Here is a 23,302-nt window from a genome sequence, read left to right on the forward strand (position 1 = left end):
CTCCGCAACGGGAGAGGCCACAACAGTGAGAGGCCTGCGTACTGCAAAAAAAAAAAAACAAACAAAAAAGAAAGATCCACCTGGCAGCTTTGTGTAGGAGATAAAGAATTGAGAGCTATCTCCTTAAGAGCAATCATTTAAGTCATGTGAGTGTGTGAAGTCTTTGAGGGACAGGTTGTGGCTAGAATATGGATGAGCAAGTTCTTAAGCTCAGCGGTTAGAGCGTAGGTCCACCTGGTTCAAATCCATCCCTCAGTGACCTTGGTGAAGCAAGGTGGAGAAACTGAAGCCTAGAAGTTAACTCTAAGTTGGATAGTATTACTTGCCTCTTAGGTTATGAGGATTAAACGAGATAAAGAATTAGGTAATTAAGTGCTCAATAAATGTTACTCACTATTATTTATTAGGTAGCTGAAGTCTCCCTAGAGCCTTGGTTCTGGAAGTGTGGTCCTCTGACCAGCCACACTGGTATCACCTGTGAGCTTGTTACAAGTGCAAATTCATGGGCCCCACTCAGACTTTACTTAATCAGGGTCTCTGGGGGTGGGAGGCGTAGAAGCAGGCTTCAGAAAGCTCTCCAGGCAGTAGGCAGGGAAAGGTTTGAGAACAGCCCTAGAGGAATCCTACAGAACTAAGAAAGGGAGGGAATTTTTAAAAGAGGGGCTAACAACAGTGCCCTTTACAGTGTAGGAGATAAAAGGCTCAGAGAAGATGAAATTCGGGAGAAAAGAGGTAGTGTATTTTTTGCAGTGCCTAACTGACAGCTTTACACACAATGTTCAATAAATATTTGTTTCTCTTATTATTATTATTTTTTTTTTTTGCATTGCGCGGGCCTCTCACTGTGTGGCCTCTCCCGTTGAGGAGCACAGGCTCCGGACGTGCAGGCTCCGGACGTGCAGGCTCAGCGGCCATGGCTCACGGGCCCAGCCACTCCGCGGCATGTGGGATCTTCCCGGACCGGGGCACGAACCTGTGTCCCCTGCATCGGCAGGCGGACTCTCAACCGCTGCGCCACCAGGGAAGCCCCTGTTTCTCTATTATTGAAGACAACTGGTTTAAGCAGTATGTTGGGGATAGAAGGAAGATTTAATATAATATGTATAATATACATAAGTCTAAGTGATTAAAAAATATAGCACAAAACCATATTAGAAATATGATATTGGAAGAAGTTTAAATCTTAGGCTTAACTACCTACCTGCCTACTATGACCGGGCACAGTGCTCTCTGCTGTAAATAGAAAATGAGATGCTACTGTTGTTTTCAGAGGCTTCACAGCATGGTACTTTCTTTAAGGATTTGAAGCTAATTTTTTTTCCTGTAACTTTTTCTTGCTACAGAGAGTAAACACTGTATCTGATCTATTCTCAGCCAGTGCCAGGAGTTAAGCATGCAGTTGTCTTCCAGTCACAGCCGGGCCTAATCTGAAACTGCTCCCTCATTTCTAAAAGCATTCTGAACATTGATTTCTTTTGTTAATTATTTTACGGCTCTGGACTTATCTTAGAGATGATTAGAAATCTTTTGAAAGAGTTTATGTCCCTGTTTAATGTGGGCCACCTGATGTTTTCCACATTGAGAGTTGTGCCATTTGATTTGTCCCTGTCCCCACCCCCATCACAAGTACAAGCACCACACACAGTAGCTTGAAATAAAGTAAATAGACTTCTAAGCTTCATCCATTTAGTCGTTATTTACTGCCCATTATGTGCAGGACACTGTGATAATAATGATGAGACAGTGTCCACAAAATATGTCTTGCTGAAGAACCAGGACCGCCCAGAGGCTGTGTGTATTGAGTCTGGAGGAGTGGCCCAGCCTCTCTGTTGCATATCTGCCTGGGGCCTTGTTAGAGGTCAGTCAAGTGTTCAGATGATCCCTACACCGCCAGAGCTTAGACTTATAGATGTGCCGCCCCTTGAGATCGCTTCCAAAGATGACGATGATTGGGCAGTTAATATGGTTAAGAATATGGTGGTTTTTTTTGTTTCGCTTTGTTTTTATTGAGATATAACTTGCATATAACATTATTTTAGTTTCAGGTGCACAACATAATGATTGGATATTTGTATGTATCATGAAGGGAATATGTTTTAACTGACACCTGGACCAAGCCCCCTGCTCCTTTCCCATTGCTTTGAACTTTGGGGCTGAGGTGGGTGGGTAGTGAGGACTGCAAACATTCTTTCGTTATTTTCTTCTTCTCTCCAAATAAAGCAAAGAAAAATAGCTGGAACCTTCATCACCACTTTCGAAAGATAGCCAGGACCAGACCTACATCTAAGTGTTTCCAGAAGGCAGGGCAACTGGCGGTTTCCTTTCTCTGAGAATAGCGATCGAGTATTGAGAATGTGAACTTAAAGAGAGCGGAGATCTTTTTCAGAATGTTTTAACTGATCCATAAAGGTCTTTCTGATCATAACAGTGCTAGAATACAGCTTGGGTATTTGAAGACCAGGTAGAATATAATTTTTTTTCATTTATGGTTTTTCTAAAACTGCCGAATATGGACAGAAATACCCCTAAGTTCTACTAGCTACCCAAGGAATATTGGTGTCCTGAAAACGTAGAACCCAGTATGGAAAATAGAAGTTACAGCATTTGTAGGGTTTTAGAGCTGAAAGAGGTTTCAAAAAGAAAAGGGGATAAAAAAGAAAGAAACCCAAAGTTATGTGGGGTTTTCTGTGTGTTTTATGTTACTGATTATTTTTGAATTAATCTCTTTTCCCTCCCCGTCTGTTTCCTGCAGTGAACACCTACCTCTTCATGATGCAGGCTCAAGGCATTCTCATTCGGGACAACATGAGAACGATCGGCGCTCAGGTTTACGAGCAGGTGGTTCGGAGTGCTTACGCCAAGAGGAACAGCAGCGTGAATGACTCAGGTATATTTTTAGTAAAGACGTGGTCTGCTTAGAGGGCCTCCTCCCAGGAGTTCAGCTAAGCAGTAATGATGGACCCAGGAGTGAACATTTCTGCCTCAGTCTTTGGAACTTTTACCTGTAACTTTTATTATCTTATAAGCACTAAGTATATAAAGAGGGGAAAAGAACATCGAGGTTAGATGGCTTGCCTAACATTATAGTGTAAGAACTTGTCCTGAATCATGGTTTTCACTTTAACTACTTTTACAAAAGACTGTACATAGCAAGTTCTTCACCTTTGAGAGGAGGCTGTCTTTTTTATGTCTCTCTTTTTAACTCTTCCAAACATTGAACAGAGGAAGTATTTCCAGATGGTTAAATGGGTCTGTCGGGAGGCCTCTCCAGTCTCCAGCCAGGGATGGTTTTTATTTAGAAAATAGATTCTGAGATTTCATTTTGCTTCGCATTCATGATTTGCCACTTATTTCTTTAACTGAGGACTAATGTGCTTTCCCTGTGCCTTCTCAGTGATTTCACTCAAGCCTAGTATTATAAAATATGTATATTTTTAAAAAATATTCTTTCCTCCAAATCAATCCTTTTTTCTTCTCTAGTAAGTTCTAAGATTGTCCAGAGCTCACCGTAGAATGTGAAATTGCTTTGCAACCGTTGCAAGTGAGAATTATTCTGGGGTGTTGGGGTATCAGGAGAAAGCATTGCCTCTGAAAGGGAAGTTAAATCCTGAGAAGAACTGACCATGCCCTAATTTATCAGTCTGCCCTGCTGGCCAGTTTAGCAGCAACCAAGCACTACAGTTAACAAACCCATAAGCTTTGGTACTTACTTCCTTTCTTCTTGTTCGCAAAGAGCGAACGATCAACTTTTCAGAGCTTTTCAGCGCTTTTCAGCCAAATTGTGGCCTCACGGGACAAACTGCCTGAGCTCTGTACCGTACCTGGAAGAGGAGTCCCTGCAGCTCCTGAAGTCAAGGGAGGAGGCCAAGCAGATTTTTGTTTCCTAATTCATCCTGTGTGGTGTTCGGTTTTAACAGATGATCCCACACACAGTGTCTCACTTGACTCGGATATGGCTCCATCGGGTAGGCAGGATTTTGTTACTTCCATTTTTCACATGTACAGGTAATCTTGGGGGTGTTGGAGTGGCTTGGTCATGTGACTTTCCCTAAACCCCGCCCGAACCTGCTTCTAGTTGGGTGATAAAACTCGGGAATGCTTTGACCGCCATTCAGAGCTCTTTCCCCTGTATCACTCCAGATAAAGGAGCATGTGTGCTGTCATGACCTTTACCCGGTCCACGTGTTCATGCCTCTCCAAGGTTAGAGGATGCTGGGGCTTCTCTCTGGGCCATTGGTGAGGTAGCCTGTTTTCTCTCAAAGTTAGAGGGTGAGCAGCAGGTCTCCATCCCTGCACCACTGCTGGTCTTGCAACACAGGTCATGCTAATTCCCTGAGGGGTTATTGTCCCTGAAGTTGGGCAGAGAGTGAGTTGCACCCTTGGAAGGCCTATCCAGGGACCCATTGTTACTTGAATTTGCATGTGTTTATCCTCAAATTATCATGCACTAAAATAATTCTTCCCCGCATCCCTCTGGTTGGACTAGTTAATCATCCATTTTGTGTTTAACGTGTCTCTCTTCCTCATAAATTGGAAGTCTTCGCTGTCGGGGCCTGCTTATGATGGGGTAGATGATTTTTTTTTTTTTTTTAACTTGGTATCTTTATTCTTGATGATTTTGTAATAGGCTTATCCTTAGTTTGGTTAAGCAAACTCTAATTTGGCTATGAGAACTCTTTCAAATTTGCTAAAGGAACTATGATGATAAAATTATACAGCAAGTTGGGAAAAATACCCATGAAATAACACAACTTTTTATAAAATTGTCAGGTTTCAATTCCAGTAACCCATAAGACAGGGCCTAAAGCCTATTCATAGTCACATCATTCCAGAATGAGGGGCTATTGCCAGAAACTTTTTATGGGGTGGGATAAAGGAATAAAAGATGGTCAGTGCTGATAAATACAGGTTTAATGATACAGTGCTCTCCACAGACAGCTACAGAGACTATAAACTATTATCCAGAAACTTACAACCATACAACACAGACCACTTAGCCAGATCTAAAATAAACTGGCTTCTTGTAAATACTACAGCCCTTCTTCCATCCAGAAATGACCCTAATCTCACATGAAAACAGTTACTGTAGGGGAATCAGAAACCCAGCTTTGTGGCCCAAAGTAAAAACCAAAGGAAAAAATAGCAATTCAGTGGCTAGCTGGTGAAAATGGGAGATCTGGTGCCCTTCCCTGCGCTGCTTTGCTCTTCTTGCTCTTTTTGTCCCCCTTCTCCAGCCCATCCATGTTAGCTCTCAGTAGACTTGAACAAGCCATCTGAAACTGAATCACTTCTTCGGAGCTCACCACAGTGCTGATCTTCCTTTTCCCATCAGTAGCTCTTAACGGACACTTGTCATCTGAGGGCTCAAAGCCCTCCACAGAACCCTTCCTTGGAATGGGTTTATTAGTCCTACCATCATCTGCTCGCTCTCCAGCGGCACCATCCTGGCGCTGCTGGCTCCGCTCCGTCAGCATAAACGCCCTGGGGTCGATGATTTGCTTGCATTATCTCATAGGCTCCTCACAAGAACTCAGTAAGATAACGACTGTGTCCCCCTTTCAGGGATGAAGGGGTCAGAGTTATAGGACTCTCTGCAGCAGTGGGGTTGGGACTTGCCGACCTCTGAACCCCAGCAGCGCTCCTCACTGCCTGTGTTGCCTTTGTACTGCCTGGCACCTGGTACCTGGTACACTGCCTAGCACATAGGAGCATAGAGTAAATTATTTTTGAGTGTGTGAGTAGACAGACTTAACAAGAAAACACATTTTAAGTGTTGTAACCTAGTTCTGAGATTACCATCTTGATTGGGTTCTATTTTATCGGCACATCCTTGGTGAGTAAGTGTTGAAGAGGAAACATCATTTCATTGGAAGTTATCCAGTAAAAACCAACTTTTTTATTCATTTCAAAGTAATTTTCTGCCTAGCACAGTCAGAAAGAGCATTTGGGGCCTAAAGCTGCTGAGATAGCCAGATGACCACCACCGCTGACCCGGCCACTCCCGCCAGGAGCACCGTGGGTTTGGTAAGACTAGCCTGGGCTGAGGTAGCTCATGAACTGTGTTGCCCCGCTCTGGAGCAAAAGTGCTGTGGCACACACCCATGTTCAAAGGCCTTCAGGAGGCCAAGCGTAGCTAAAAAGCTAGTGTGTCTTTTAAGTAATGCTAGCTTTCTTTATCCTTGAAAGCTAAAATGGCTACTGCCTAAAAAGAAAGTACTTTGAGGGACCAGGACTGTGACCTGGAATTAAGCCTGAAATAATGACCTGGAGAAACTTCTTGTCACTGAAAGCCGTTGCTATGGGAAATTGTGAGTCCTGTAAAATTTACTCAGAGCACTGTGGGGGAGACGCTCAACAGAATATTGGCATCAGAAGAGAATCCCTGGGTTCATCCAGTCCATCCACTTAGTTGTATATTTGAGGTGAGTGGTTGGGTGGCCTGGCGTTTCTCATTCTTAAGTACGAATTTCCAGGTGTCATTCTACGCAGTCACTTTTACCCAGAGGGAGATTTCTTCCCTCTGTATTCACGTGCACATGCACACAAACCTCCCCATGCTGATGGCCTCAGTCCCCTCTGGTCACATACTCAGGAAAGTATTCTGTTGCCCACATCCTTCAAAACAGGTCTGTTGTCATAGACAAATAAAATGAACAGAGTCACTGCCAGTACGTTTCATACTTTATTCCGTGAGGTCGATGTTCTTTCTTAACCTCTTTCTCTCTGGTTTTTGGCTGCTCAGTCCATAGTTGTCTTTACGTCTCCTCTCCCAGCAGTTGGTCAGCCTTAAGCGTGCTAACTCTCGAAGAATGCAAATTCTTTATATTTTACAAATGCTTGTCCTGATGGCATCTTTCTAATATATATATATATATATATATATTTCTTTTCAGTCAGAGAGGCAAGGGTTTGGCCTTTTCTCAAATGGGAGGAGAAAGTAGTGATTCTTCCTGGCATCTGTTAGTCAGCACTTTTCAGTCCCTGCTTAGCTGGATTTGGTAATTTGAGGGAGAAAGCAGAATTTTCCCACCACCGTGTACTGGGGTAGCCATGTCAACCTGGAAGCACACTGGACTCCCCTGGGCAGCTTTACAAGATGCTGATGCCTGCCCCCACCCCCGACCCCCAGAGGGTCTTATTTAATCAGTCTGGGGTATATCCTGGGCATAAGGATTTTTAAAAAGCTTCGTAGATGATTCTGATATGCAGCCAAGGCTGCTGACCCACTGATGTAAAGCAAAGTTGACCGAGCAGGCCATTTGAATCTGCAGGTAGGAAGGGTGTCTGTTGTGGTCCCACGTTATAAATGTAAAAGCAGCTGCCTTCTTTGCCATCTGCCTCCCTTGCTGGAAGAACATGTCCTGATTCGAAATGGATTAGATTTAAATTAAAAAGTAAAACCGTGACCATAGAAATTCAGCAGGCTGGCTTTTTCTCCCAGCAGTTCCCTCATTCAGTAGGGTCGTGCTTTAGAAGACTAAGAAATGGGTGTTTGGAACCCCTGAAGAGAGTACGCAGTCTAGTCCCCCCCTTTCTAGGCGGCTAGAGGAGAGCAACCAGGCACAGTTTTACCATTTCCTCTGCCTCTTCCAGTTTAAAAGGCTTCTACTACTAGTGGAAAGGTAGATTTTGTTTAAATTTTTATGTAAAGAATTTAAAATTAGAAATGAGGAAATTAGTGTTTGTCGGGGGCGGGTGTTCTCCACGGTGGGGCAAGGTTATGGAGGACTTTCACTTAGGAGTTGTGTGTTTCAGGTTTTCTTTTTTAAAAATGACATTATTAATTTAGTAACCAGAAGAAAAGAATAAGTGGTGTTTTGTTTCACGCTAGCTGCTAACGAAACAGGAGGGAAGGGGGCAGGGCACAGCCTTTAAAAGAATGACATAGCCCTTGGGATACGACATAAACTGGTTAGAACCAACTAGGTCCAGGATGGTGGAAGATTTGACTTCCAGTAGACCTTGAGCCTCATAATATACTCTCCGTAATACATTAGCTAAATGACACACCCACAGGCGCATGACAGTTCCGAGGCTGACCGTAAAAGGTCACAAATTAGGCGGTGGCCCAATTCGTGGAAATTCTGCCCCTTCCCCCCAAAAGTTGGAATTATCCTCCCACTAGTTAGCCTATGAAGTTACCCGGCTCAGAAAGACTAACAACAACCCCATATTTCGAGGCCTCGCACCTTCTGAGATGGTCCACACTCTGTGGTGTGTGTTTCTTCCAAGGCCATTCTCGCCTTTTGCGATGGACTGCATTCTTCTGCCTATGGAATGTGTATCTCTAAACAAATCCACTTCTTACCTATCACTTTGTCTGTCACTGAATTTGAATTTCTGTGCTGAGACATAACCTGAGCTTCAGTAAGTCCTGAGACCAGGTGTGTGATCTCAGTTAAAAGACAGTAGGTTCATGGGACTTCCTGGTGGTCCAGTGGCCAAGACTCCACGCTTCCAATGCAGGGGGTGCGGGTTCGATCCCTGGTCAGGGAACTAAGATCCCACATGCTATGGGCATGGCCAAAAAAAAAAGACAGTGGGTTCAATTCCCAATCTGGCTTGTAGTTTCACTACCAGGCCTATTATATATATTATCAGTATTGGAAGGAAGTAGAAAGGAATTTATCTGTGTCCCCAAACAGACCCCCAAAGTAGGATCATTAAGGTTAGACGGTGTCTTGTCTCCTCTCCCACGTGTTTTTTTAACTTCTTGTTCCCTACTTAGGTTGTAGCTCTAAGGCTTGGTTCTGTCTTTGCCCAGAATTATTATTCTGTTTTTGTTGATTTGCTTATGAAAATGCCTATTGTAATACTTCTGGGAATTTCTTTGCCTAATTACTGTGATGCCGTTTCCTTTTTTTTCCCTTAAAAAGTATGTATGTATGTATGTATTTATTTATTTCACACACACACACACACACACACACACACACACACACACTGTATTTTATTTTTACAAGAGATAAATAAACTGACACCAAACATTGTAAATGGATGACCACAACAGAAGCAACAATGATTGCAATTACCAAACACGAAACACACTCACACTATGTCATAATATTGACATTCAGTCCAGGAATCCTCCACAGTAACAGCACCTTTACTTTGCAGTGAAAATTGATTTGTATATTTGACATGGGACTGAGTGAACTGATGAGGATGATTATAATTTTTGTGATGCCGTTTCTAACCAGCTTCTCCCTCCACACATGCGCACATCACAGACATACAAGTTTTCTAGAACACATGAAAACTGCTAATTCTTTTTCTTAAAAAGAATCATCTTATGTACAAAAAAATATGTGTGTATATATATATGTATATAACTAAGCAAAATGAGAATCACCCAGAGTAATGACTAGCATTGGAGGTTCTTGGCATAGCTTTTTGAAATGTTAATACCTTCAGAAAGGGCTGGACTTAGGATGGATTTGCATGTGTGAACTGAGGACTTTGGGCTAATTTCTGTGTAAATGTAATTTTACCTTTAGTGTGCTTGCTGACTTGGTTTATGTCTTTATATAAATGCAAGCTTATTGTTTTTCAGGAAAGCTGCAACTAAAAAGGACAGAAAACATTCTGTTCCTTTCCTACCCTGTTAAGAGACTTAAATGTTATTGTATTTATGAGATGATATGAAACCTATTATATATATATATGAATCCTTGTATTCAGCCATATTTATAATAAATACTCATAATATAAAAAAAGACTTCAGATTCTCTTCAAGTTGCCTCTCATTGAGTTTTGTCCTCCGAGTACTTGTAGAATAGGCAGCCATGTGTCTGTATAGAAGGACTCACTGTATTAGCTATTTGCTTCTTGGAAGCCTTTTCATAGTGCTTTTTAAAAAATATCCATGTTGAAGATTCTAGAATTCCAGGGTGCAAAGTGAATGTGAATAGGAAGTTTTAATTTTCATAGAATCAGCATGAATCCAAAAGGACTGGTGAAAGAGATTTTCATACTCTGAAAAAATAGTGCAGTGTAATGGAAAGAGTTTAGTCGGGTCTCTGTTATGCACTAGCCAGGTCTCCTTGCACGAGTTGTGTATATGGTGCCTCACTTTCTTTATCTGTCAAAAGATAAAGAGGTTGGAGGACCCCCTTCATACCTCCCCCTAGGAAAAAGGCCTCTGCTTTACTCTTTAACACGTCACTAAAATGACAGTAGGTTGTGTGTGTGTGTGTGTGTGTGTGTTTAATGGCGTAAAGCCCTGAAAATGAGAACAAGAAAGGAGACCACAGCAAAAAATTTTGGAAGTTGGAAAGCAGATGGACCAGTGATAAAGGACTTAATGGACCCAAGAAAACTGACTGCTAATGTGGCAGCAAGGAAAGCCAACAACCACTGCAGTGTATACCCCAGAATCCCTCAGAAGCTCAAGAATCAGCAACATCTAGTACTTTTGGAGATAAGAATAAAGGTGGCAACTAAGATAAAGGTGGGTTGAAAGCTGTTTAAAAGGCAGTCAGATACCCAGATTCCTTCCCCCATCCTGGCAAAGTACTAGAGACTTGATAACCTCCAGAGATGGTAAAATAGAGGGTCCTTCAACTGGGGGGGCCTGGCTTGGTTTAGGGTACCCTAGCCTTTTCTTCTTCCTCAGTTTTAGGGTGCTTGCAGCAAAGACCGTATGATTCTGGCAGGAGATTAGAATAGACTTCTCTGGGGAACCTGACTGGACCAAGAGGAAAGACCCAAAGATATTGACCCTGGAGGTTTCCAAAACAAACCTTTGGCCAGAACACCCTCCAGTGAAGAACCTTAGTCCAGACCCTTCCAGTTAGCTTTCGTTCCCCACTCTTAAGTATTAGCAGATGGCCAAGGATCACTGTGCTAGAGACCAAAACAAATAAGAAGCAGCAAATGGGAAGAAACAATATGCTGGGAGCAGAAAACTTAACCATCACGTATGTTCTCAACGGTCAGAGGAGAAGGGTTGCAAACATGGAGCAAGACATTGAAAAAAAAAAAAAGAACATTCAGAAAATTAAAGGGACACTTTGAAATAAAAACTCTAACAGCAGAAAATGATAATTAAAAGAAGGACTGGGTAAAATTGAGGACATCTCTCAAGGTAGAGCAGAAAAATAGCAAGATGGAAAGTCAGTTAGAAAAGATGAGAAAATTATAGGGCCAGGAAGTCCAACATCTGAGTCCCATTTTCTGTTCTCCAGAAAGATAGCACAATACAGAAGGGAGGAAATCATCATCACAGTAATACCTCCTCCTCACCCCAAAATTTTAGAACAGAAAATGAATTTCCAAACTTTAAAAGCCCACCGAAAGGTCGACATGGCGGCCTAGGCACACCTGTATGAGATTTCCTGAAGAGAAAGTTCTTTACACTTCCAGAAAGAAATTACTTCACCTTTTACAAAGATAAAGAATGGGAATGGCTTCGGACTTAACAGGCACAGGGGAATCTAGAAGGCGGTGGGAAAGCACCTTTACAATTATTTCCAGCCTTGAATTCTATAAAACCAACCAACCGTGTATCAAGTGAGGAAGAATGAAAATAATCAGCTATACAGGGTTTCAAAATCACTGCCCTTTCCCCCTTCTTAGGAAGCTACTGGAAGAATGTGCTCTACCAAGTGAGAACAAGGGAGAAGCTGAACTTAGGAGAACTGAGGTTCGATACTATAGGAAGATGAAGGGACTCCCCAGGACACTGAGGAAGGGAGATCCCAGGGTAGCATGTGCACATCAGGCTCACAGGAAAGCCTGTCCAAACTGGACTGGATCGGAGGTGCTGGACCTTCTTAAGGAAGAGGAAATTGAGGGAAGACCTGATGCCTTTGTCTTCAGGGGAAATAAAGTGGCAAAGGGCATGACGTCAAGTTGTCATCATTTCACATAAAACTAAGCAAACAGGAAAACAAAGACAGTCGCTCCAGGAAAAAATAATTATGCAGGAAAGGAAAAGTAATCATAACTTTCCACATTTCTCAGCTACAGCGAGTGTTTATCGAATCGTCATAATATAAATACTGAAGGTTGTCCTAACCACGATTATCATATTTGACTGGAGGGAGACTGGAGGATGGAAAGCGGATGTGTGTGGCGGGGGCAGGGGAGGGAGGGAGCGCAGTCTTCAGCTCCCGCAGTGAGAAGTCAACAGATGGACCTAAAACTGAAGCATCGAGATTGGGTGTGCAGAGGCTGATGGAGATAAATACTGAGGTAGTAGGCGAGGAAGTGAGAGCGGTTCCTTTAGAGAAAGACATGGGAGGGGGCCCTGTGTGTTTTTTTTTAATTACGTTGTAAGGTTATTTGACTGTGAACTGCCTGCATGTAAAGCTATAACAACAGTAAGAATAGAAACACTGGTAAACTAGTATCATCTGGTTAACATTTTTATTGACGGGTTCAGATTTTAGCTGAAGAGCTAGGCCAGCGACCTGCCTTCCCCAAAGATGATATCTAAGAAAAATACTCCTTTGGTAGGCATCGAAGAGTTGTAGGAGTGATGGCATGTACCAGTCTGAGTTGCCTTTTTTTCTTACCTCTCTAGATTATCCTCTTGACTTGAACCACAGCGAAACCTTCCTACAAACCACAACTTTTCTTCCTGAAGACTTCACCTACTTTGCAAACCATACCTGCCCCGAAAGGCTCCCTTCCATGAGTGAGTAGAGCTCTTGCTTATCTTCCTCTGCTTTTAAAACTGATGCCTTCTTATTTGAGTAAACGAAATGGGAGAGTGTTCTTGAGCTGTCGATATGTCTACTTATACAGAGATGGTAAACGCCTCCCGGCCGTTGGGAACAGGGATTATGAAAGTTACTTGTGCCCTGGCTCCTCTTCAGCACTTCTGTAGGGTGGCCTGTGTTCCTGGTGCCGTTTTCTACCACATTTTTCACTCTTCGCTTTACACATGCCCCCCTCCTTTGTAACTCGGGGTCTGTTAAGACGTCCTAGAGAAAGTGTAGGCAACCAGCTTTGTCTTTTTTTTTTTTTTTCCCGGTACGCGGGCCTCTCACTGCTGTGGCCTCTCCCGTTGCGGAGCACAGGCTCCGGACGCGCAGGCTCAGCGGCCCATGGGCTCACGGGCCCAGCCGCTCCGCGGCATGTGGGATCTTCCCGGACTGGGGCGTGAACCCGTGTCCCCTGCATCGTCAGGCAGACTCTCAACCACCGCGCCACCAGGGAAGCCCCCAGCTTTGTCTTTTAGTATAAATCTCACACTAATTATATGACTTGCTCGCTATGAGGGAAGTTATTTTCTTGACACGGTGCTAGTTTAGGAAATTCTTGGATCTTTTCTTTCTCTTCCTTTTTCTTCTCCCTCTCCCCTTCCTTTTCCCCTTTCCTTTCCTTTCCTTCTTAGAATCTCATGTATAATCTGAAGCAATGACAAGGTACTGTTACACCTTTTCTGTACTTTGGGGCTTCTTGGACAGTCCTCTTCTGGACTTGAGTCCGAGACGATGAGAGTTCTGAGTTTGGATGTGACCAGTCGGGGTCACTGATCAATGAATTGGGACTGTGTCTATACGTGCCTCAGGAGCACACAGCGACGGTGCCAAGCTCAGCTACTTTTCTCCTTCCATTTTGAGAAGTTCAGCTACTGTACACCCTTGGCAGAAGCAGAACTCAAAGGCTCAATTTCTTGATTTGCTGCTTTACCCAGTAATAGTAATAGCGATTTGCTGAAATGCAATGAGTTGGAAAGCAGAGGAAGGGACCCTCATCCCTGTTAAAAACACAACCCACTGAAAAAGCACTGAACTGCTCCAGAGATTACAACCCTGAACATAGGAATAAGACTCTACCATTTTCTGGCCTCTTAATTATTATTTTTTCCCCCTCCTCTGTTCAGAGGGCCCCATAGCCATAAACATGAGTGAAATTGGAATGGATGCCATCCATGAGCTCTTCTCTAAAGACCCAACCATCAAGCTCGGAGGTCACTGGAAACCATCGGATTGCATTCCTCGATGGAAGGTAGGGGGTGAGGTCAGACCCCAAGTGCTGGAAGCCTACCTGCCATCATCTGAATCATCATGGGTTTCACTCTGACCTTTTGTAGTTTGCACCCTACTTACTACTTAATGCAAAATATTTGCATTTGATGGGAACATACTGGAGGAATGGATTTCCCTGAGGACTCTTCTGTAGCCACAGACATTCACATTGTTCTGATGTCTGAGCCAGGACCCTTTTTCTTCCTTACAGGAATATTGGCTAAGCAGGGGGTAAGGGGGTGGTAGGTCTCCTGTGACGCATTTGCAGAAGCCATCTTCACAAATTCAGTGCTTCATGCCTTATTTGGCATTGTTGCCATGAGTCTAGTGGAATAAAAAGTGGAGCTATCTAGCCTGACACTGAGAATTGTTTAGTTTTTTTCTGTGTGACTCTAATCAGGAGACATCGGTAGTGTGGATCAAGCTTATGGCACTGGCTTAAGTCCATTCTTTCAACAAGTATTTAGTAAAGTGCCTATTCTGTGCCAGCCCTATGAGATGCTGTGGTACAGCAGTGATCAAAACATGTTTGGAACAGGTCAGTGTTTCCAGCCCATCACTGGGTTATAAAATCAATTTAGTGACCAGCATTTAAAAAAAAATTTATGTATATAAAAGTGCACTGCATGTTTTAAGGGGAAGTGGTGCTCTGTGAAGCGTGTCTCAGTTGTTGTATGTCTCTGTATTTGTGTACTGGGTCACAGTGAATATGAATGCATGTCTTTCTCTGGGTTGTGGTCTCAAATTCATCTGCAGGCCCACTGTGTACATGGTATGGCACATGTGAGAACGAGGTCCACTTACTTCCAAGGGTCGACTTGCCACCACAGGTCTTCATTTAGAGAAGCTGAGGATAAGACAGCTCCCAGAACTCCCCAAGAGCTGGTGCCCGATTCTGCAGAAGTGCCCTGCTGCAAAGCAACAGATGAGGGGACTAACAGGGCGGCCTCTTTTGCTGTGACCCATTGCAGGTGGCAATCCTTATCCCCTTCCGGAACCGCCACGAGCACCTCCCGGTCCTGCTCCGACACCTGATTCCCATGCTCCAGCGCCAGCGCCTACAGTTTGCGTTTTATGTGGTGGAGCAAGTAAGCGTTCCTTTCTTCTCTCTTCTTTCTCTTCTGAGACAGCAGTTTAGAGAGCTTCAAGCTAATGCATGCTTGGTGTAAAGATCCAGTAAAACTGAAAGCTCATGACTGAGTCACCCTGTGGCAGGAAGGAGAGCAGAGAGCAGTCCTGCTCCTGATTTGGGATGTTGCTCAATATCAGCAGATTTGAGTGCAGCCTGGAACTTTGTTTACCCTGAACAAAGGCCTCTTGTGGGCTGGTTTTGCTAGAGCTGCTTTAAGTGTTGTCTTTAGGCTCCAGACCCAGGAAATTCCCCTTAAGATAAGGAGCCACAGGTCGAAATGGCAGTGTTGTTCTTCCCTCCGTATATGGGGCTGGGTACCCTTCTAAATGCTGTTACATGGCTGACTGTCTGCCTTTACAGCAGCCTTGGGAGAGAGGAGCTTGGGTTTATCGATCACCCCTTTTTATTTCCGAGGAAGTCGAGGCCAGAGGTCAAGTGATTGTGAGTCAGTGATGAGCTGGGCAGGACCCACCTCCCTCCTGGCCCAGGATCTCTCAATAAGCTCTCCCTTAGGCAGGGCTGAGGCAGCAAAGATTGTGCTTCAAGAGTCCTTTTAAAAATAAAGGTCTGCTTCTTTTAGGTTGGGACCCAGCCCTTTAATCGAGCCATGCTTTTTAATGTGGGTTTTCAAGAAGCAATGAAGGACTTGGACTGGGACTGTCTTATTTTTCATGATGTGGATCATATACCAGAAAGTGATCGTAACTATTATGGATGTGGACAGATGCCAAGGCACTTTGCAACTAAACTGGATAAGTATATGTATCTGTGAGTATCATTTCCTCTTAATTAAAGAGGTTAAATCTGAAAGGATGGTGAGAGATGCAAAGATGGCAAAATCCAATTAGCTCCAACCTGAATGGCAATCAACTGATGAATGGATAAACAAAATGTAGTATATCCATCCATACAGTGGAATGCTATTTGGCAATAAGAAGGAATGGAGTACTGATACATGTGACAACATGATGAACCTAGAAAACATTATGCTTAGTGAAATAAGCTAACTACAAAAGACTGCGTGTTGTATGATTCCATTTATATGAAATGTCCAGAATAGGCAAATCTGTAGAGACAGAAAGGAGAATAGTGGTTGCATAGGGTTGAGGGGAATAGGGGGAAATGAGTGACTGTTGATGGTGGGTACAAGCCTTCTTTCAGGAGGGTCATGAAATTAATTAAAATTGATGGTGGCCATGGTTGCACAACTCCATGAATATACTAAAAACCATTGAATTATACACTTTTAATGGGTGAATTATATGGTATGTCAATTCTGCGTCAATGAAGCTGTTATTAAAATAATCAATTAGGAAAAAGTTCACTTACCTTCTCAGATTGATGCGTCTTGTCCCGAGGAAACAGTTTCAGGTGGTTCAGGGCAGTAGCACAGAGAGTATTGTTTTACTTAAGACTTAGTTCTCCAGTGAGATGGCCTGTTCTAGGGGAAAAAAGTCACCCTTTAATGCACAGATGATTGATACCATACATCTCCTTTTAAGGCTTCCTTATACTGAGTTCTTTGGCGGAGTGAGCGGCTTAACAGTGGAACAGTTTCGGAAAATCAATGGCTTTCCTAATGCTTTCTGGGGTTGGGGTGGAGAAGATGACGACCTGTGGAACAGGTACTACCCTTCTTCTAATGTCTTCTAGAAATGCTACCTTAGACTCTCCAGACCATCACTGTCTAGTAGGAATATGATGTATTAAGCCATGTATGTAATTTTCAGTGTTCTAGTAGTTACATTTAGAAAGGTTAGAAAAAGGTGAAATTAATTTATTATATTAATAAAAGTATTTTAACAACTATATTTACCACAGTATATCCAAAATAATACCATTTCAACATGTAATCAATATAAACTATTAATGAGATATTTTACATTCATTTTTTTCTGACTAAATCATAGAAATCTGGTGTGTACTTTACACTCATAGCACATTTTACTGAAACCTCCCCAAACCAGAGGTCAGATGTTAGTTATGTGTACACAGATTTATCCATGCCATCAGATAAGGCTCGTATTATGTAAGTTTGTATGAACAGTCCTGTGTGTGAGTAGTGTAAAGTAGTATTTTTACGGAGTAAGTAAATAGTAACCTAATAAGGAACAAATAACCAAAAGAATTTCTACCTCGTATCCACTTTCTATCTCAGCTTTAAAAAAAGAAAGGGTGTGTTGGTTGTTAATACAAAATAATATTTTCTGGTAAAAATTCAGATGATACAGATGTGTCTAAGCCAGGGAGTATAAGTCTTAATCCCCATTGTTACCCTGTTTCCTTCCCAGGATGTAGCCATTTGAACAAGCTGTTTCTTTCTATAGACTTCTTGGTATTCATACATAAACAACCCAGACACATCCCTTCTCCCCTTCCAACCATGATAGAGAGCCACTTCATTACTTTTAACAATTGCATGGTATTTCTTTATGTAGATAGACAACGATTTATTTTAATCCTCTCTTGTCGACGAACATTGTTTAATTTTGAACGTGTTTTGTTCACATGTGCAAATATATCTTTAGATTAAATTCCTAGTTGCAGAACTGCAGAGTCAAGAAGTAAATGTACTTTATTTTTTATTTAAAAATTCTTTTTATTAATTAATTTATTTTTGTTTGCGTTGGGTCTTTGTTGCTGTGCGTGGGCTTTCTCTAGTTGCAGCGAGCAGGAACTACTCTTTGACGCGGTGCGAGGACTTCTCACTGCAGTGGCTTCTCTTGTTGTGGAGCACGGGCTCTAGGCACACGGGCTTCAGTAGTTGTGGCATGCGGGCTCAGTACTTGTGGCTGGCGGGCTATAGAGCGCAGGCTCAGTAGCTGTGGCACACGGGCTTAGTTGCTCCGCGGCATGGGGGATCTTCCCGGACCAGGGCTCGAACCCATGTCCACTGCATTGGCAGGCAGATTCTTAACCACTGCGCCACCAGGGAAGTCCCAAGAAGTAAATGCACTTTAAAATTTTGATAGTTATTGTCACATTTTCCTCCAGAAAAGATTGCAAAAATATTCTGACCAACAGCGCATTAGCATACAAATTTTCTTACACCACCAGCAACATTGGATGTAAACAACCTTTTAAATGTGTGCCGTGTTTCATCTCTGTAGTAGCTCCATGTGGCTTGTGGCTGCTGTTAGGCAAAGCAGCTCCAGACAGTTCTTTCTCAGTCTGTTAGGTAGAAGTGGCATCTCATCCCTTTAACTTGGGTTTCTTAGGAACCTAGTGAGGATGAACAGCTTTTCCAGACATTTAACTAAGTTTGACTGGTTTTTGAATCCAGTTGAGCTCCCCGAGGATACCTGCCATAGCTCTCTTCTTGCTCTTTCCTCAGCTCAGCGAGGAGCCCCTCAGTGCGGGAACCTACAGCTGGTTTTCCCCAGCACCCCACACAATTCCAAACACACAGTAGGCATTTCATATATATTTATCAAATGAGAGTGAGAACACATCTTCACACAGTCGGCCCTCCGTACCCATGGGTTCTGAAGTTGAGGATTCAACCAACTACGGAATGAAAATATTAAAAAAAAAAAAATTCCAGGAAGTTCCAAAACGCAAAACTTGGATTTGCCACATGCTGGCACCTGTTTACATTGCATTGTATTAGGTATTACAAGTAAGCTAGATTTGGTTTAAGGTATCCTGGAGGATGTGAGTGGATTATATGCCAATACTATGCCATGTTACATAAGGGACTCGAGCATCCACAGATTTTAATATCTGTGGGCCCAGTGCTGGAACCAGTCCCCCACCCAGAGACTGAGGGCTGACTATATATCAAAATGAGAGTATAATTTGGAGTCGAGGAGGATGTTGAAATATGAAAACGATCATAAATATCGCATAGATATCCGAAGTCTACTCCCTGTATTGAGTATTTCTTGGAGTCCTATCAAGTTTCCAGTAAACCCAGACTGGGAAACCTTATATTTATCGTATTAAGAATAAATATCCCGAACACCTCCTCTAAATTCTTCTTCCCTCATGGTGACTTTTCATAAATTGTGAAGTTTTACATCTATGTCGGAGGACATCATATAAATTAGCTCATCTCCCTGGTGATGGAGGAGGTGGGCGGAGACCTAAGGTCTCTCTAGGGGTAGCACACGGTGACTCTGACTTTGCTGACTTGCTCTGTGGTAGGTCATGGAAGACAGGTGTGCCCACCGGGGAGAACATGTTTTTGATAGGACCCAAACAAGCCGTCCCAGAGGGATTGTGGTTGTACCTGTCACTGAGACCCTGTGTCACACCTCAAGAATTTTGAATTTCTTTTTGAATTTCAAATTTCTTTGCTTCTTCAAAACGTTTCTGTATTGTAGACTTCTTTTCTAAAACCGTGAACTTATCCAGAGGGGAAGCAACATGAATATTTAGATGCAGAAGTTCCGTTGCTCAACTTGGGGTTCTTCAGCCTCGGGATAGGTTTGGTCACCTATGGGGCTTGATCATTTTACCCAAAAGCCCACCCTCTTTGTCTTGGACAGAGTGCAGAATGCAGGCTATTCTGTGAGTCGGCCAGAAGGTGACGCAGGGAAGTACAAGTCCATTCCTCATCACCACCGAGGAGAAGTCCAGTTTCTTGGAAGGTTGGTGCAGTTTATTTATTCCTTGTACAAATATCCTGTATGCTTCGCACTTCCAGGTGTCCCCGAGCATTGCAGCCCCTGTCTTGCTCCCCACCCCTCTCCAGGGGTCTTGTTCGGACAGCTCTTTTAGAGTTCCTATATGTATTTTAATTTAAGTGTGAAGCAGGCGTCTGGGGGCAAAATCATACCATTGGTGAAAATTTTTGACAGTAAGATCTTTTAAGGAAATCACTCATTCTGTGTCGTAAGCTTTGTCATCTCCTCTGTAGCCTTCAGGGAGTTGGGGAAGAATCCACTCCGGTAAAGGTTTCTGTGTAACTCACAGTCACATGACAAAAAGTTTGGCACCCTCTCTGCAAGCTCTGGTTCTGGAAGGGTGCCCCTCAGCTTCTGTTTGTGTGGTTGCAGCTGCTTTATTACCCTCTATATGTTCAATAAAGAAATTCCTGATCGGACTGAGCGGGGCATGTGGGCGGAGTACGTCTCTGCGTCCTCAGGAGTGGCTCTTTGTGTCTTTTGTTAGTAGTGGGGAGCACTGTTCTCTAGAGAGTTGATCTGGCTGCGTGAACTCTGTTTTCATGGGAGTAAGCAGGCACTGAATACAGACTGAACTTTCTCATCCCATGTGTTTAACAGCTTACCTCCCACTTCCCCACTCTGTGGTTTTGGGAAAGCCAGTTAATATTGAGAGCCTTGGTTTCCTCATCTGCAAAGGGGCAGGCACATTAAATGAAATAGTGCTGTAAGTAAAACACCTCGCATGAAATAGGACGTGTTTCTAATTCTAATGATGACGTGTAGCCTGGAGGAGCTGACATCAAATGAAATAATGCTGTAAGTAAAACACCTCGCATGAAATAGGACATGTTTCTAATTCTAATGATGACGTGTAGCCTGGAGGAGCTGAACAGCCAGTCACCCGCCACGTGGGGCAGGAACATCGTTTTGGGTTGTGCCGTCTCCTGTGGTCTGCCCTGCCCCGTCCGTGTCGTGAGGAGCTTGGACCCTCGCTCAGAGCCACCCCTCTGTTCTCTGCTTAACAGGTATGCGTTGCTGAGGAAGTCCAAAGAGCGGCAAGGGCTGGACGGCCTCAACAACTTGAACTACTTTGCAAACATCACATATGACGCCTTGTATAAAAACATTACTGTCAATTTGACACCCGAGCTGGCTCAGGTGACCGAGTACTGAGACGAGGGGAGAATACATGTTTGCTTCACCCACCGCCCCCAAGAAAGCAGCCTGACGACATGTCTCGGGGCTCCGCAGAGGAAGAAAACAGAAATCCAGTGTGGATCCATGAGGGATCACAGGGTTCAAGGAAAAAAAATGCGGACAGAGCACACGCACATAACGCCTTCACCGTTTGGACCCACTGGGCTTGAGGGAGTCAGCCGGGAGCTGACTTTCTCTTTTCACAAGACAGATGTCTGTCCTGCCGCTGTTCTCCCTCACCTTCTGCCCTGACGTCCCATGTCCTCCACCGTCTCCAGAACCGGAACTGTGATCCGCCACCGTCCCGCCACGAATGGCCTTGGGAGCTTCTTGCCCTTCAGAGCAAAGAGGCAGACCCACCACAGGGCAGCTGTGTTTTAGGAAAAGAGCAAAGGAAGCTCCACACAACCATTCTTCTACATCTCTGGTGTTCTCTTTGGTTTCATTATAAAAAAAAAAAAAAAAAATGACCTGCTTTGGGTGGGGATGAGGGGGGAGTGGGGGAGGGATTGGGGAAGATAAATAGACATATAACAATCACTTCTTGAAGAAGTATACTTGTAAATAAGCCATGCAAGATGCCTTTTTTAAATTTAATTTTCTAGCTGGCTCCAATTCAAACCGAGGGTTTATAAATTAGATCCCGTATTTGTTTGGCAGATGCAGGAACTCAGCTAAAGTGGAATAACATCATCTCCCAAATTGCTGTCACTCTGGAAGGGAGTGGTTATCGGGCATGTCACAAAAGAGCAAAACAGTCCCATCTTTATCACCGGTAGCTAACTTCTTGTGCCCCCGTCCCGTCCCCTTTTCCAAAAGTCTTGCTCTTGACTTTGGCTCTGGATTCTCTGCCCTGCTGGGCACGTCCACTCTCATCCCAGTCTTGTGCTGAACAAGAAGCTGCTGTGTTAGAACACTGCTCTCCCGCTTGAAGCAGACCCGTCAGGTGGGCCCACTGTGCACACACCCCTGGATCTCTGGACTTCCTGTCTTGTCCTTCCATCCTCATAAAGAGAGAGTGTGGGTGTTGGTTTTCCCTACTTCCGTCTCTCTCTCTCTCTCTTTCTTTCGCCTGCTCTTATGGAACTTGGCCACAGTTTCTGAAGTCTGTGCCTAAATTACCAACCAGCTTCAACGATTCCTTTGAATATTTCGCATTTTGGTTTCTGGAAAGCTTTGTTGTTAACACTATTAACTAGGACATAGAATAATGAGCAACTGGATTATGAAGAATTCAGCCAGGGAGCAGGTGACACTCGTGTGCTACGGGTCAGCTGGGTTCCAGGTTAGACCAAATCCAAGCTTTGGGATTAGACTAACAAAGCTGCCGGACGGCCGCAGGAGCCCAAGTGCTCCATTCACGCCCCCATGTGCTTTCTGAAGTCAGATTCTCAATCACATTTGAATTTGTGCCTTTGTGTTTTCGCCTGAGCTGAATCCCTCACCTCATAGTCCCCTTTGGCTTCTGCAGAATTCTGAAAAATGCCAGGTTTTTCCCCTCCTTTTCCATAAAACATATTTATATATCATTATTAGGAGTACTTTCTGAAGAGTACTTCATGGTTTTTTTTTAATTGCCTTGTTTGCCTTCAACTTCCTTAATTTTCATGGTTTACATGGATGTGTGTAGAGGCTATATTTGTTTATATACACATGGGTTGGGGGTTTCTTCCATTGCATGTGTTGGTTCCATGGACGTATGATCCCCACAGGCTGTGGGAGTGATTGGCCAGGCCTTGTTTTTTTGTTGTGTTCTTGTTCTTTCGAAGAGGAGAATGCTATTTAGAAAATAAACTGCATTGCAAAGCTCTTACCGGCTCATATGAGAGAGCAGACTCCTGCCCTTGAACACGCTGGTAAGTTGTATCATAATGTTTTTAAAGAGGTTTTTTTTTTTTTTTGGTTTTTTTTTTTGAGCATTTCTTGCTTTAAAAGACCTTCACGAGGAACATGACACACAGAAGTTCTTTTGGCTTTCCTTTGATGTATGGTGCGTATAGCAATAAAGATTTCTTTCCGCCCTTCCTTTGAGCACCCCCAGGCCTCTGGGCTGGCCTGGCCTCTTCTCTCTCTGAGGGCTGTGAGCTGCTTTCAGTGTGACAAAATTATGATGTCATTTGGAAGAATTTGCCAGGACAGACTGATTCTTGGTCAAGATGGCTCGTGTGCACTCGGCAGCATTGTAAAATGATATTGCTTGAAGCCTTTCATTAACACATTTACCATCAAGAACAAAATGTTGGCAAAAGGCTAACACCTGACTTGAAAAAGAAAATGCTGATTTGAGGACAAAAGGAAAAGTCTCTTTCCACTGCTCGAAGTAGGGTCGTTTAAATCATCTTGCAGTCATGTGTGAGTTTGTTTTATTCATGTGAAATCTCTTG

The 23,302-nt window shown here is 43.5% G+C and overlaps 1 protein-coding gene across 1 annotated transcript in view; it reads left to right on the forward strand.

Moving 5' to 3' along the window:
* The window catches only part of B4GALT5 (beta-1,4-galactosyltransferase 5), a 79,464-nt gene extending 58,297 nt beyond the window's left edge, over positions 1-21,167 (forward strand). The window contains exons 2-9 of the mRNA XM_007446391.1: positions 2,753-2,887; positions 12,527-12,640; positions 13,835-13,959; positions 14,951-15,067; positions 15,692-15,879; positions 16,614-16,736; positions 19,602-19,703; positions 20,747-21,167. Of these exons, the coding sequence (XP_007446453.1) occupies positions 2,753-2,887; positions 12,527-12,640; positions 13,835-13,959; positions 14,951-15,067; positions 15,692-15,879; positions 16,614-16,736; positions 19,602-19,703; positions 20,747-20,894 (1,052 nt within the window). The 3' untranslated portion in view covers positions 20,895-21,167. The remainder of the gene's footprint in view (positions 1-2,752; positions 2,888-12,526; positions 12,641-13,834; positions 13,960-14,950; positions 15,068-15,691; positions 15,880-16,613; positions 16,737-19,601; positions 19,704-20,746) is intronic.
* The last annotated feature ends 2,135 nt before the right edge of the window (positions 21,168-23,302 follow it).

Source organism: Lipotes vexillifer, unplaced genomic scaffold (genome assembly GCF_000442215.2).
Source record: "Lipotes vexillifer unplaced genomic scaffold, Lipotes_vexillifer_v1.1 scaffold251, whole genome shotgun sequence".
Classification (NCBI taxonomy): Eukaryota; Metazoa; Chordata; class Mammalia; order Artiodactyla; family Lipotidae; genus Lipotes; species Lipotes vexillifer.